Source organism: Macrobrachium nipponense, chromosome 41 (assembly GCF_015104395.2).
Source record: "Macrobrachium nipponense isolate FS-2020 chromosome 41, ASM1510439v2, whole genome shotgun sequence".
Lineage (NCBI taxonomy): Eukaryota > Metazoa > Arthropoda > Malacostraca > Decapoda > Palaemonidae > Macrobrachium > Macrobrachium nipponense.
This window is the reverse complement of record NC_061102.1, coordinates 33997148-34013738: the sequence shown is the minus strand read 5'-3', so window position 1 is coordinate 34013738 and position 16591 is coordinate 33997148. Positions and strand designations below refer to the sequence as shown.

The 16591-nt window shown below is 40.8% G+C and overlaps 1 protein-coding gene across 4 annotated transcripts in view; it reads right to left on the bottom strand.

Annotated features, from left to right (window-relative positions):
- The window catches only part of LOC135212664 (endophilin-B1-like), a 349729-nt gene that overhangs the window by 216224 nt on the left and 116914 nt on the right, over positions 1–16591 (bottom strand). For all 4 annotated transcript variants that reach the window (XM_064246314.1, XM_064246310.1, XM_064246312.1 and 1 more), the window contains exon 5: positions 5405–5468. In XM_064246314.1, the coding sequence (XP_064102384.1) occupies positions 5405–5468 (64 nt within the window). The remainder of the gene's footprint in view (positions 1–5404; positions 5469–16591) is intronic.

The window sequence follows — 16591 nt, the reverse complement described above, 5'->3', positions numbered from 1 at the left end:
TTTGCGAGTCCATAAAAGCTACAGTCTTGAGCACTGCTCAGCATCCAGCATCAGGGGTCTAGAATTATAAAAATAAAGTTGAGCCCTGTACAAAAGGCGCCGAACATCTAAGAAAACGGTGCTGTCGGTGCTGAGTACCCAAGGATCAGTGCCAAACATCAGATAGTCAGCGGCCGGACTAGTGGGTTGACATCAGGAACTAGAAGATAGATAAATGGCCTAAAAACAACATTATATAATTCAGGAATTACATATAGGACAAATGTTTATTGTTGCCTAACTAGTAGCCTCTACATGAGCAGGGCGCCAGCCTGTCAATACATAGCCAGCCAGCTTAAAGAATAAACTTACATCACAAAAACTAAACAAGAAAAAAAAACCTCATCCAGAAAGATTCTGCTTAAAGGCTATGAAATACACTTTTCGGTAGCTGTTTAAGCAAGATACCATCGAAATCCAGTAAACAAAAACCGGAAAATAAGAATAAAAGCAAAGCCATTCCAAACATGGCACTATGGCTATAAGAGCTGTGCAACATCATCCCACAAGTCCTAATCCCTCATAAAGCATCACTACAAAGATTATGCAAAGAGTGTAAAATAAATTGATTTTGATGGAATGGAGAAAATAAGTACCCTAAGTAATGAAAAAGTGGAAAAGATAAAAAATCAATAAAACTACGCATATACACAGATAAAGAAAAAATGAGAGACCCTGTCTCATGTATAGGCTACTAGTTAGGCAATGATAAACAATTGTCTTACATGTAATTCCTGAATTATATACTGTTGTTTTTAGGCCAGAACATATGACAGTCTTATAGGCTAAAACTAATGGTTTCATGATGTGTTTACTGAATATACGCTACCATATATTTAGCAATGGTAAACAATTGTCTTAAATGTAATTCTTGAATGTTAAACATACTATTATTATTAGGCCAGAACATACGACAGTCTTCTAGGCTGAACTATGCACTCATGATGTGTTGACCGATAGTTAACAGATGGTAAACACTTGCCATAAATTTAAATTTTGAATTTTACATTTATTTTATTATGAATGTTATGTTATAATTATTGTGCCAGAACATACAACAGTTTTTCAGGCCAATCTAGTCGCATTCACGATATGTTCACCGTTTCTCTTGCATATTTTTCTGTTACAAAAATGTTATCTTCCTGAAAGTTGGTACTGTTAAGAGAGCACCTGTACATGCTAAGTAGTAACTGAGTAGCAATAGTATGTACTGCGGTGGCCAAAGTGTAGCCACATGATCCCCAGAATGTGAGAAAGGCCTTTATTAAATATACTAGTTCCACTGCATTATTCCAGTTTTCCTTTAATAAATAGGTCTTTTACACTGTCACTAAGGATACTGCACACTGGAGGAAGTCTATTACCATGGGACAAGTACACTTGCAGTTTTAGAGAATATAAATTTAAGTTAGTAGTATAATCAAATTTAGTGCTGTTGCACTGATCATTTAAGATTCTGGTACCCACTACAAAATCGACATTTTTTGTTTTAATGACAATATCTGGTGATGTGAGTATGAGGGAAGGTGTTATCATGGACGGTAAGGCATACCCAAGGTGTAGAAATCACACACTTTTATCATTTACTGAAACAAAAGTGAAAAATTATTGAAACAATTGAGAATTAGCTCATGGAAAAAGATCATGGTTGGAAAAATGCTGAAAATGGCAACCCTATAGATAAAAAAAAAAAAAAAAAAAAAAAAAAGAAAAAAAACAAACAAAAAAAAAAAAAAAAAAAAAAAAAAAAAAAAAAAACAGAAATTCTGGACAAAGCTGCTAACAGTGCTGCTGACTCAAAAAGTGAAGAAGGAACTGATGGGTACCTGCAGGTTGAAGTAGGCTAATAAGTCTGAGAAAATTTGAAGGCCACAAAATGTAAGCTTATATATGACTGATGGGGTGGTGATATCACAGCCACTAAAACATTGAAAAGAAAATTCAATATGTATTCAATCTTTCAAGAAGGTAAAGTATGCCACGAGTATTTTAAAAATGGCAAAATCCATGACTTGTTCACAACAAAACTCAGTTTACATATTCTAATAAAGTGTACTGTACTGAAATATCCAGCTTGCTATAAGCAAACATGATATTTTTATAATAAAATTAGGTTGTATATATATATATACTTACTCTGTATAATTACTTGGCTAATCACCGAGTTTGAGCGCTAGACAAGCACCATAAAACCGGACCTCAGATAACTTAGGCCACCGATAACCGTGAACTGCCTGTACTTCTATGTATCAACTTCACCCAGTTACAAAATTAAAAGCTCATGCATACCAAATTCTGGACTCAACATATGCACCTCCATAATACATACTTAAGCTGGGGCAGCAAAGACAACTTTGAAGTAGCAAGGCAGAGTGGAGGATGACTCATGACTTTCTTTTACTTATTAAGGACTCTTATCTCAGTTAACACTCACTGCATCAGAAAGTATAGTGGAAGTATATGAAGATTTGTATTTTGTATGGACATCAGTTTTACAATCTGATTGCTATTAAGCCTTCTTAATCGCTCTACATTTTATGTACTGTTAATCATGAGTGCCTAACTAAAAGTTCTTATACATATATATCATAATTAATATTTCCAATAAAGTACTTCATCTAACTTCACTCTAGTTCTCACTACATTGTACTTTAGTATAAAACTAGTATATAATCTGCATTTTTACATAATCCACATCAAATTTTACCTCACTAAAATTTATAGTACTATACCTAAATTTTTTCGTTAGTATGCCACTTGGAACTATATTTATAAAAATAATTTGGTAGCATCTCATGATTTATGTGTCAACATGGATACTGTTTTGCAAAATTTTTAATACTGCAGTCTGTTTTAACAAAAAAATATTGGCTACTGTTATACAATACATAAACACATTAAAGTGGTCATAATCAGCACATTTTGTGGTCACAAAATTATCAAGATGCTTCAGTCCCTCCTTAATAACTGCAGTTACTGGTAGTAGTACTACATATGAATGGCTAAATCCAGTGGTCTCACCTAATGGCTGAGGTTCCCAGATTTTTTTAACCTTTTTTTTGTTTGTTAATTATCCTTCTTTTCACTTTTCTTTAATTTTCTATGAATAACATAATGACTATGAAACTTATGCATATGATGAGTGTGCTTAGTGTTTCACCACTGAAGCTCTGATAAATGGGTGGATAGCATTCACATGCTTAGATACAACAATAAAACAGGACATACGTTGTCAAAAAAGCTTTTGTGTCAGATAAGACCAACCCTCAGCCAACATAAAGCAGTCTCACACTTCTTAGACACTCAGGCATCCAGCATCAAGACATATGTCATAAAAAAAGCTTATGTTTCAGATAAGAAAACCAATCCTCAGCCACCATAAAGCAGTCTCCCACTTCTTGGGCATGCTAAGACATCCAACTACATTTCCATTGGAAAGTCTTCCGAGAGATTTCCACCATTTTCTTGTTACCACAACACACCATCAAATGTCTATATGGCAAAGGAATTGCTGCAGGGGCAATACTGAACACTACATACTCTCCTAGTTAATCCACTGGCTTTCTTATAACCTACAACACCCACATGTGCATATCCATACTCAGCAAAAATTCACTTGCCAATCTCTACAGTTCAGCAGAAACACCCATTCTGTTTAAAAAAAGTGGATGCTTGGAGTTAGTGCATTCCAAGGCATCCAATTTACTCCTTAAATCACTAATAATAAAATAGCTCTCATTTCAAGGTAAAAGATTTTGATAACATTAAAATGCCATAAAACTCAGCTATATATATAAATGGAAGAGATGTGCAGTTTGAATGACAGTTACTATTTGAAAGGTATGCACAAAGTTTTGGTAATAAAACATTTTCCAAGTCAGGGTGTACGTATATAGATGATGCAGCATCTAAGATAGGCAGTACATAGGAATGCTGAAATCCCAGTACCAGTAGTTCAAGCTTCCCTTGGCTTTCTTCCTGCTAGCAGTCTGCATTCTGAGTTTTGTGACTGCAAAACCTGTTCGTGAACTATGCACACGCACAATAAAAAAAAATGCATGTAAGACTTCATATATGTATACATGTGCCCTTGCAAAGAAATACAATTTCAGTAGCAAGTCGCTACAACCTTTGCCTTTTTGTCAATATCATGTTTCGCCAATAGTAGTGTACGTATACATAACAGGTTTCTTAAGCCCTGTCTGAGTATTTTTTAGGTATCTCTACAGAATCAAGGGATTTATGGGGAAGGTGTTCCACATTTTTACCTCCAAGGAATATATCAAGAAGCAAGATATTGGAAATGCTTTCATACTCTGGCACAAGACAATTACTTTACAGCATTATTAGCAATGACTGATGACAAGCAGTATTATTTATAATGTGGGTCCATAAAATTAGAGTTCCATTGACTTATATGTATTCTTTACCTTGATGTTGATATAGCTTTCATGGCATGTAGTTGATATTCCAGGTATTTTTCAAGCTTTTATCTCAGTAATGCAACAAACAAATGAACTGACTTAAACTAGGTCCTGGGGTAGCAGTGGGGCAGATGGTACCTGCTTCAGGAGAGGTTCCCAGTTCTGTAATTTCTATTTTTTCATCTAAATCACTGTAACCTTGTTTCTTATCAATAAAAGCATAATCTATGATGAAGATGCTCCTGATCCAACCATCGCAAGTCTGAATTAAAAGGTCGCCGTACTAACTCAGATTAAACAACTACGAACCTCCTCTAACTTCATGAATGTCATTGAATTTGATGATTTATGCCAATCTCAAGAAGCTTTTAGGTGGCTCCTACAGTTCTCAATTGGAAACTGTGGTTTGTAACAGCTTGATCCTTCTCCCTTAAATTGAGATTCTGGCTAGTCACAGATAATAGGTTTATGTGAAATACAACTTTTTTATAATATACTTTCATTTTTCTTCATCCAAACCAATTATGTTTATAATGCAGGTTCCAGCCTCCCAACTTCCTGATTTCTTGTAAGTCTTGGATTAAACAGCACAGAGAATGAGACTGTTTTCTATACAAAACATGGGACCTACCCACAGGTGTGCACAACTATCATCTGACTGCCACCTTTTATTCTTTCAAGGACTGAAGTGTCTTGCAAGTTTGTTACCACACAATGGGCTGATTATAAATAATGAGTTAGTACAATAAAATTAATTGTTGTAATGAGTACATTTTCTTAAGTCTCCAATTCTATTGTACTATTTTTCAAGTCAACAATAGTGAAATTTTATCTAATTTTAGCCTATTGAATCCAGTACATATCATCTAGCTGCTAAATGCTACTCAAAATCACTTTCTTATAACTACCAGTCTACATCATCAGATTGAACTAATACTTACTGCTGTTTGACCCTCTTGTGAGCGTGCTTTTCTCAACCGACTTTTACATGCATCAAGGTCCAACCTGTCAGAAGGAAAATGAACCAACCTCAAAAATGTTGTTAAAATGCACATGCATGGACAATTAACATTGATTTCATAATGCATATGTTTTCTTCAATTCTATCAAATAACAATATTTCTTTTATATTTGTTTATATTCTTCGTGATTAGTAAGTTTTTATGGCCTCTTCAATTCTATCTAATAACAATATTTCTTTTATATTTTTTCAAAATCTTCGTGATTAGTAAGTTTTTATGGCCTATCTAGTGATCTTTTTTCTACCTCAGAACGTCCTTATCCTAACAGATCTGGACACTTTTTAACCTTTTTTCTCTTTAAAAATCAATGATATAATATAGTCATCATTGATAAAAAAAAAAGTTTAAGATAACAATAACACATGCAGCCAAACTTTAGTAAACAATTCTCATTAGTATTCATCCTTCAGCATACAGTTGCAGGGTTACTACAGTGGAACCTTGGTTTTTGTACATAATCCATTCCGAAACCTCCCACGAAATCCAAAATGTACGAAAACCGAAACAATAATTTCCATAATGAATAATGTAAATACACTTAATGTATTCCAGACCCCCAAAAATATAAATAAATTTTATAGGGAATAAACAGTTTTACATACAGAAAACAATGAGGAATAAATATAAATGACAAATGAAATAAATAAATGAACATTTAACATCACTCTTACCTTTATGAAAAACACTTGTTATCTTATGGAAGATGGAGAGGAGGGGAAAGGAAGGAGGAGAGATTATTGTTTGGAAGGAGAATCCCCCTCCAGAAGGACTTCAGGTATCAAGGACCTATAAAGGGTTACTTCTCTTCATTTTTTACTGGCTCTATCTGAGGTTACTTACCCTCTTTGATTTTTACTGGCACTAGGACCAGCTTTGGAGTTACTGGACCCCTTTTGCATAACAAAACTGTTCAGAAACATTTGTTCCTGGTATTTCTTTAACATTTACCTAAAGTTAAACACGACATTGTCAATAAACATGTTGGAGACAGATTACAACTTCTTTATTGGGATGATAATTCTCTACAAAATATTTTACATCACTCCACTTTGTAAACATGTCCTTCATCCCTGAAGTAGGCACATTATGTATTCCCATTCATTTTTCGAATCTTTCAAACCAGCCTCTGATGGCCTTAAATTCACTAACAGCAGCACTTCTTGTAGGCATTTTCTCACTGAGATCAGCATGCATATTCCTCCAACACTTTGCTTAGTTTGCTACTAGTTCTTTCTTAAATTCTGTAGTGTTTCTCACCTTTTTTACAGAAGGGCAAGCACTTGGACCTTTCTTTGGCCCCACAATGGCTTATTTAGCAGTTGCACTCAAATAAAAACACACAAAAACAACTAACACGAAAGCAGAATAGGTTACATTACATGATCATTAAATCTACTGTTCTTGGATCACATAATTAATTCATAAATCCTGTTTCCCTTTTTTTTTACTGTCCACACAAAATTAGTTGACTTTATTCCCAAGGTCTCCAAATAGATCCCACAGTCTCCAATCAGCTTGATCTGGGGCATTCACCAAGTTAAATCTATTCCTCTTACATGGGGTCATTACAAATGAGTTTGCAAGGAAACAAATCTGATTTTACTAATAAGTATAATGAATTTTTCTTCCCATAGACAGCAAATTCTTGCAAATAATGCTTCAGCAAAACATGAAATGAGGCTACTGAAAAACTTACTCCATTGGTACACTATGATGGGTATCAAAATTCTTGTTTCATCAGCTACATTAGCATTAAGGAAAGTCTGTAGTATTTGAAATAAATAGTTTGTATGAAAAGAAAAAAATTTTTCTGGGCTCAGTTCGTGTCGCTGCGCGAAATAATCCTTCAGTTTATTATTTCTAAGGTAAATTAGCTAACAAATACCAGAGAAAAAACAAATCAAAGAAGATGTCAGAATAACTGACTCGCTCACCCAAAATAAAGAAGGGTGTCGGTATGGTAACTGGGGCGAGTGAGACCAGTACCACGAACTTCTTGCCATTTAGAATTCTCCTATATCAAAATTCTCTACGAGAGAGCTGACCTACAGATCGGGGCGGCAACTACTACTACTACAACCCACGCCATGCCGATCACCGCGCCTCTGGTGGTCATCCTTCAAGTTAGCGGACATTCGCCTACACGTGTTTTCGTTTCGCTCTCTGTGTTTTAGGATTATCCCTACCATTTTTGCAAGATGGAACGTGCAGCAATTGCAGCAGCTAAGTTAAGTGTCCTACACAGGTTTGATTCTTGTTTCGTTCCATCCAGGTGCCTATATTTGCCGTTTTTTAGGTATAGATATGGGTTCCCGGTCTGGAGCATGGCGGCATGGTCCCGCCTCATGGTCGGTTAGGTTCTCGGTCCCCCATACCTGGAACCTTTCCCCCCTTTTATTACTCACATGTGGCTCATGTCCTATTATTTCATTTATGTATGCTGTTTTACATCGTTAGGGGATATAGCCTACCCCTGGTTTTAGGTCATGCATGCATGTCTTCTACCTCTTGTAGGCATTCGAGTGTTTCTTGTCTTCGTATCGGCTTAGGCTAGCTCTGAGTGATAGACTTTCTTTCGGGTCAGTCGTGCACTCCTGGACATTCTTTCTCTTTCTTTCTACTTTTATTTTCGATGTATAGTATATTTTGGTTAGCCTAGGGCGTCTAGCTTTGTAGCCTAGCCTGGGTCTCTATGGTCCTTTGGTCCATTCCAGTTACAGTTTTGTTGCATCCTTATTGTCAGTTTTGTTGCATCACATATTGTTGCATCATCCTGGTCAGTTTGGTTGCATTTGACCCTTGGCGTCCGATCCAGTCGGTTGTGTTGTGTTTTCGTACCTTGGTCCACACGTGATCGCGGTACAGCTAGACGCCTGCCCCAGTCGCTTCCCCCCTCTTCCTCTCGCCATAGAGTAGGAGGGTGGGCTGTCTGTTCTCGCTCGCTCCATCCGGGCCTGGCTCCCTCTCTCCCTACGCGGAGGGAGTAGGGGAGTCTGGACAGACCGTTAGGCTGGGTGTGACCTTGTTCTCCCTCGTGCGCTGTGGTACCTCGGTGTGACAAAGGTTGGGGGGTTGGCCTCCCCCCCCCTTGTTGCTCCGGTGTTCCGCCGTACACGGGAACTGAATTCTTCCCTCCTCGCCTTTTCCCCCCCCTGTACGACGGAACTACTACATCTCTTTTCCCTGGCGTTCTTCAGTTACAGGGGAGGGGTCGTGGTCGGCTCCGCCAACCAACGGAGTGGATACGTTTTCAGTTGATCCTTAGCTTTCCATCATTCCTTCATCTCCGGCGTATGCCCTAGGGCATTCTTCCAGCAGAGTTGGACAGCGCCGCGCTTCGGAATCGTCTTCCGATTTTAATTTTAGTTATGCTTAAGTTAGTTTATAGTTAGCTTAAGCTTGGGTCCCTCCCCTGCCCTTATGGAAATTTCGTTTATAGTTGTATATCATATTTCTATACGTATTTACTTCTGTTTTACGGAATTTCCTCCTCCGGCTTACACCGGAGTTACTGTATCAACTTTTATCGCATAAGGTTCTTAGGGGAGGGGTTATGCCCGAAATTTTATTAATCTCCGGCATGCGACGGAGTACTAAGGTAGCCCTGTGAGTATAATCTTGATACTCATGTATCTTTCCACTTACAGGCTACTAACTGTGAACACCCCGGGTGCAACGCCGTGTTGCAGGACCCCTGTGGGCATGAGGTCTGAAGGACTCATGCTCCCTGCTCCACCAGCCATGGCGACTTACAGGTCTGGTTCCACGAGGCATGTTCGATCTGCTATGAGCTTGTGACTCAATTTTTGGACGGGGTAAGTACTTTTCTTATCAGCACTTTCATGGAATATAAGTTCTGATATATGCTTAAGCTTAAGTTTTCCTTGGTATACTGATACCTTTGTATGCTCCGATATTGCTAGTCTTAAGCTTGATTTAGTCTAAAGGTTTAGGATTCACCTTTAGCCTTAAGATCTAATAATCGCCCTCTCTTTCAGGCTGCCGCAGTCAGGGAGACTGCTCTCGCAACCCTGAGAGCTTGGGTCGGCGGTCTTCGGAAGAACGCCGCCAAAGGGCAGCCTTACATCCTGGAGAAGAGGGATGGCTGTCCTTCTGTTTTCCCGGAGGCAAGTCGACGGGGTACGTCGACCCTACTGAGGCAGCCTCGACGATTGCGACCATCTAACAGCAGGTCGCTCAGTGCATGAAGGAAGGACCAGGCCAGGACATCTCGGCGGAGGTCGCACATTGGATATAAATGTAGAGCCCATGGTAGGTGTGGACGACTTGTTGGTTGAGGTAGGTACGTTGGACGCTCAAGGGCTTCCCTTGGGCGTCTCTGGATCTTCATCTCCTGTTCCTTCTTCTCCTTCCTTCCAGGGCTTTACGGGGGCAGAGCTCCTGTATAGTGCACCAGATGCCTCTGTGGTTCCCAAAGTCAAGGGCCACAGAGCTCAGAAAACCCTTTCTAAGACGTCGTCGTCTAAGAAGACTTCTTCGGCGTCTTCATCTCGAAAGTCTCCGGCTTCTCACCCTGGAGCAGAGAAGGTGAAAGCATCCTCTTCCTCTGCTTCACTTTCTAATGGGTCGAAGAGCAAGTCCTCCAAGGAGAGATCCCGTACTCCGGCGGAGTCGGTGGTCTCAACTCCTTCGCAGGTACTTTCTCTGAGTACCCCATCTGCTCCTGCGCCAGTTCCTGGCTTTGATCCTGCTGCATTTTCCGCCGGAATGATGTAGCAGGTGGGGGATCTTGTAGGATCGTTAAGGAACAGCATGGAGCAGATGTTCACTCAGCTGTCGGACAGGATATCCACACAAGAGAACCTCTTGTCTGGGTTTAATCAGGCCCCGCATCTTGCTACTCCAGCACCTAGTGCCGGTCTTATTCAGCTCCCTCCTCATGATTCCCTCCCACCATTCTCCATGAGCAACCCTTGGAGAGTAGCATCTTATGCTCCCTTCCAAGATGATCTCATCTCCATCCCGGAGTGTGGAACTCGAAGGATTGAAGACTTCGAGTTCTATCCTGAGAACTTGCAGCCTCCATTCATTGGCTACGCCAGGCTGACGGAGTCAGCTTTGAACAGAGAGGACAATATCCCGAAGGAGACAGTCCTTTACTCCAGGGATCAGGCTCAGAGGGAATGGCTTCGTTGTCTTGAGGATTGGGACTGCATCAACACTAGATGCCAGGCTTTCAAAAGTCCTTTCACGATCTTCACGACGGAAGAGGAGACTCCACTCCCCTTCTTGACGAAGATCGCAAGTGTAACGGTGCAAGCAGGCCTAAAAGGAGATCCTTTGCCACAGCTGAGAGAGGCAGACCCCACATCACCCTTGTTCCCTTCGTTTGGTGATATGTGGGAGGACTTGCCAGCCACCTTCACAGTTGGAAAGTTTAAGCCGGACTGTGCTATGGATCAGTTCGGTGAAAAACTTCCAAGACTTCCCGATAACCTCATTCAAGCTGAATTTGAGGCGAGGTCCAGACTGGCAAGGACTCTCAACACCATGGTCATGACTGAGGTAGCGGCTCTTTCATACGCTTCGGAACCGCTCTTCAAGCTGTTGACCAAATCACAGACTTATACAGTCCAATCGGACTTGTGTCATGAGTTTGTTGGTTGCGAGGGTCAACTGTAGCGAAACATGTCCTCCAGGAAGCAACTATTCGGCATGAGCCAAATAAATTGCTTTCCTCCAACATCTGGGGGGCGGACCTCTTCCCGGAGTCAGCGGTTAAGGAGGTCCAGAACGAGGCTACGAGACTCAACCAGTCTCAAAGATCGTTGGGGCCTCTCCGCCAAGAGGAAACAGGATTCGTCTGCTTCGGGTAAGAAGCTGAAAAAGTTCAAGAGGTTTCAACCTTACCAGAAGAAGCCTCAACACTTTGTGCAGTCTGTATCAGCCGTCCCAGTCACCCAACCAGGACAGGCTTCCACGTCGAAGGGCCAGACGCAACCTATCCTCCTGATCTCACCTCAGGCTCAGCCCTCCACATCTTATGCGGTCTCCCCGGCGTTCAACCAAGTGTATGAAGGCCAAGCCTTTCAGCACTTTAACCGGTTTGCCAGGAGAAGTAGAGCCAGAGGAGCGTTTCGTCAGAGAGGATCAGGAAGAGTCGTTAACAGAGGCAAACACTTCCGTGGAGGACGTGGAGCTCACCCAGCACAGCAGCAGTGAGATCTCCAAGGTAGGAGGGAGGCTGTTCCTCTTCCGGCATCGGTGGGGGTTCAGCAAATGGGCACAAAGTATTGTGTCAAAAGGTCTGGGTTGGAGTTGGATCAAGGGCCCCCCTCCACCCAGACCATTCCTTCAACTTCCATCGAAGGAATTGACAGATTATGCGGAGGAACTCCTTCAGAAAGGAGCAATATCGAGAGTCAAGCATTTAAAGTTTCAAGGTCGCTTGTTCAGCGTGCCAAAGAAAGGCTCATTAAAAAGAAGAGTAATCTTAGACTTGTCCCAGTTAAACTTATCCATTCGCTGCGACAAGTTCAAAATGCTGACCATCTCGCAGGTACGGACCTTACTTCCCCCTGGGGCCGTCACCACCTCTATCGATCTTACAGACGCATACTATCATATCCCAATAGCCAGACACTTTCGCCCTTACCTAGGCTTCAAGCTAGGGGACCAGACATTCTCATTCAAAGTGATGCCCTTCGGACTGAATGTAGCTCCCAGGGTATTCACGAAACTAACGGAAGTAGTCGTTCAACAACTGAGGTCACAAGGGATAATGGTAGTAGCATACCTCGACGATTGGTTGATTTGGGCACCAACCGTCGAGGAATGCTGGAAAGACACAAAGAAAGTAATTCAGTTCCTGGAGTATCTGGGATTCCAGATAAACAAGGGAAAATCAAGACTCACTCCGGAGTCTCGATTTCAATGGCTAGGCATCCAATGGGATTTATCCTCCCACAATCTGTCAATTCCGGTAGCCAAGAGAAAGGAAATAACGAAGTCAGTAAAGCAATTTCTAAAGTACAAATATGCTTCAAGGAGAAACCAGGAAAGGATCCTAGGTTCCCTACAGTTTGCCTCAGTAACAAACATCTTGATGAAAGCCAAACTGAAAGACATAGGCCGGATCTGGCGCTCAAGAGCAAATGTCAGATCTCGGGACAAGTTGTCAGCAATTCCGCAAATCCTTCGGGACCATCTGCGTCCCTGGACTCAAATGAAGAATCTGTCCATGTTAGTACCTCTTCAATATCCTCCTCCGGTAATAACCATCCATACAGACGCTTCATTAAGCGGTTGGGGAGGGTATTCCCAGTTCAAAAAGGTTCAAGGAACTTGGTCACCACAGTTCCGCCAGCTTCACATAAATGTATTGGAAGCCATGGCAGTGTTCCTGACTCTGAAGAGGCTCCTGCCACCGAAGAACTCTCATGTAAAATTGGTTCTGGACAGCGCAGTAGTAGTACACTGCATCAACAGGGGAGGTTCCAAATCAAGACATCTTAAACCATGTCATGATAGCCATCTTTCCCTGGTGGACAAGTTCAAATGGCACCTCTCCTCTACCCACCTATGAGTAGTAAGGAATGTGATAGCAGACGCTCTATCTCGGTCAGTTCCCTTGGAGTCAGAATGGTCTCTGGACAACAGTTCGTTCCAATGGATACGCCGGAGTGTCCCAGGTCTCCAAGTTGATCTCTTCGCTTCTCAGGCGAACCACAAGCGTCCATGCTATGTGGCTCCCAACCTGGACCCTCTGGCATATGCCACAGACGCTCTGTCCATAGATTGGAACCAGTGGAAGAGGATTTACATCTTTCCTCCAGTGAATCTTCTTCTGAAAGTTCTGAACAAACTCAGGACTTTCAAGGGACAAGTGGCACTAGTAGCACCGGACTGGCCGAAGAGCAATTGGTATCCCCTGCTTTTGGAATTGGGTCTTCGCCCCCAACGGATTCCCAATCCCAGGCTCTCTCAGTCAGTAAAAATGAAGACTGTGTTCGCTTCCTCAGGAATTCTAAAAGTCCTAACTTTATGGACTTTATGAAGTTTGCGGCCAAAAAAGATGCAGGTATAGATCCCCAGAATATCCTTTTCCTGGAATCAGATAAAAGGGATTCAACTCTGAGGCAGTACGACGCTGCAGTTAAGAAGTTGGCATCTTTCCTGAAGGAATCAAACATCAAAATCATGACTATCAATTCAGCTATATCCTTTTTTAGGTCCTTGTTTGAAAAGGGATTAGCAGCTAGCACTCTTACTACAAATAAATCTGCCTTGAAGATGATCTTTCAGATGGGTTTTAACATAGACTTAACAGACTCCTACTTTTCGTCTATTCCCAAGGCTTGTGCTAGACTTACGCCTTCTGTAAGGCCTACTTCTGTGTCATGGTTTTTGAATGATGTCCTTAAGTTGGCTTCAGATACTGACAACTCAACTTGTTCATTTATAATGCTCTTAAGAAAAACATTATTTTTGCTAAGCCTGGCTTTAGGAGCTAGAATTTCAGAACTGTCGGCTCTATCCACAGATTCGGGTCATATAGAATTTCTCCCCTCAGGAGAAGTGCTACTTTCCCCGGATCGCAGCTTTCTAGCTAAGAACGAGGATCCTTTATTGAGGTGGGAACCTTGGAAAGTCATCCCTCTTCCTCAAGACCCTTCTCTTTGTCCAGTAATGACCTTACGAGCCTTTCTGTCTAGGACATCCTCCTCCTCTTCGGGTCCCCTCTTTAGGAGAGAAAAGGGTGGCACTTATCAATTAAAGCATAAGACAACAGATCCTCTACTTTATTAAGCAAGCAAACCCTGAATCTTTTCCTAAAGCACATGATGTCAGGGCAGTAGCCACCTCAATTAATTATTTCCAACACATGAATTTCGATGACTTGAAAAAGTATACTGGATGGAAATTGCCGACAGTGTTCAAGCGACACTATTTAAAGTCTCTAGAATCTCTAAAATTTTCAGCAGTGGCAGCGGGAAACATAGTTTCCCCTGACTCTGCACAGTAGTATAGTTGAAGATCCAGATCTCCTTTCTGCCTGCCTCACTTAACATTTTGTCCACCCTATCATACTGCTCTACACTTCGCCTTAGCCTTAGCTGCTCATATGAATGGCTTAGTGGTCTGTCCCCTAATTTTTTTTTTTTTTTTTTTTGCTAGGGGCACCCACACAAAATGTTTGTATATAACCTTACGAGTGTGGTTCCCTTATTTTTATGCTAGGGTCCCACACTCTCATATCATGATGGTTTGATACTTTGTATAATGTTATTAATTATGTATATAAAATTTATTGAGTGTGTTGCATTATTATATTGTTAATTTTACACACACTATCATATATGAATATGTTCAAGATTTGTAACTTTGTATATCTGTTGTGTAATAATACTTTCTTAATTATAAGATATAATCAATTTGAAGTGCCCCTATTTAGAAAATTATCTAAATATGTTCATGATTTTCATTTATCATTTTATATACATGTGCTCTTATTGCAATTATAGTATTGTAGATTTAATCTTTAGTTTTATTTTGAGACCCTCTTATTTTTCAATCTTGTGCTAATTCTCTGGTACTATTTCGCGCAGCGACACGAACTGAGCCCAGAAAAAGGATTTTGATGTAGGAAAAATCTATTTCTGGGCGATTGGTTCGTGTCGCCCAGCGAAATCCCACCACTACCCTACCCTGCTGCCAAGATTGCCTGCTAACTTCAGGATGGCCACCAGAGGCGCGGTGTTCGGCATGGCGTGGGTTGTAGTAGTAGTAGTTGCCGCCCCGATCTGTAGGTCGGCTCTCTCGTAGAGAATTTTGATATAGGAGAATTCTAAATGGCAAGAAGTTTGTGGTAGTGGTCTCACTCGCCCCAGTTACCATACCGACACCCTTCTTTATTTTGGGTGAGCGAGTCAGTTATTCTGACATCTTCTTTGATTTGTTTTTTCTCTGGTATTTGTTAGCTAATTTACCTTAGAAATAAAAAACTGAAGGATTATTTCGCTGGGCGACACGAACCAATCGCCCAGAAATAGATTTTTCCTACGTCAAAATCCTTTTACTTTCATGATAAAATTAAGTTTCATATATGTACTAGTATACAGTATATACATAGTAGTACTCGTGTAATGTGCGATCTAGCATATCATGTGACCCCCAAATTTTCACCCCACAAAAATGATGTTATCATATTATCTCATGTATCATGTGAGTTCATATTTTGGAAGCATCAACAGCTGACCCGAGTCATTTGGGTGTGTGCTGCAACTCAAAACAATATTTTCATAATAAAATAAAGTTTCACATACTATTTACCAAACAATTCCATAGCTGTAAGCTTCCTTACCTGGCAGTTGAAAATTCAAATTTTGGTGTCGGTGAATGGGACCTGCCCACTTTTGGGAACACCTGGTACTGCTGAGCAAACTAGCAACAATTCATTGAGTCACAAGGTCCATCTGTGGGGAGGAGGGAGGGCTTTGATTATATGTATAATTGTTTGGTAAGTATATGTGAAACTTTATTTTATCATAAAAACATAATTTTCACATATGTGACTTCCCAAACAATTACTGCATAGCTGATTCCACATTCCAAGGAAGGTGGGAATATGGACATTTAGTCTTTCCAACATTAAATAATTTAATGATTTAGAAAAAATAAGATTGCTCGTATTAACATAATGCTTGCAGCACCCTACCTTGTGAGAGAACAGCTGCAGGCGAGTAATGCCTCTGGTCAGCGCTCTCATCACCTGTAGGGGACGTGGTAGTAAGGGCCAGGTTCATCCCTACTTGTAGCAGGATTTTTTAATCATGGAAGTTCTCCAATGGTTAACGAAAGACATAATTTGCCCTTGCCCTGGGCAAAGACCAGACAACAAACCAAAAAATACCATCTCCAACACTAAAATTAAAACCTCAATCCTAACCATAAACAATTGGAAGGTACTCCAAGTTCATCCTATCCCCAGGCTTCCCAAACACTCAACAAACCTCAAAATATACAAGGCGAGGAGACATCAGAGGGAAAGAAGTCCCCCTATGCTTCCTCTCCCAACACCATGCCAGCTGCAGATAACAGTCTCAACTTTGTACAGCATTCAAAAGCTGCTTCAATATCTCTGAG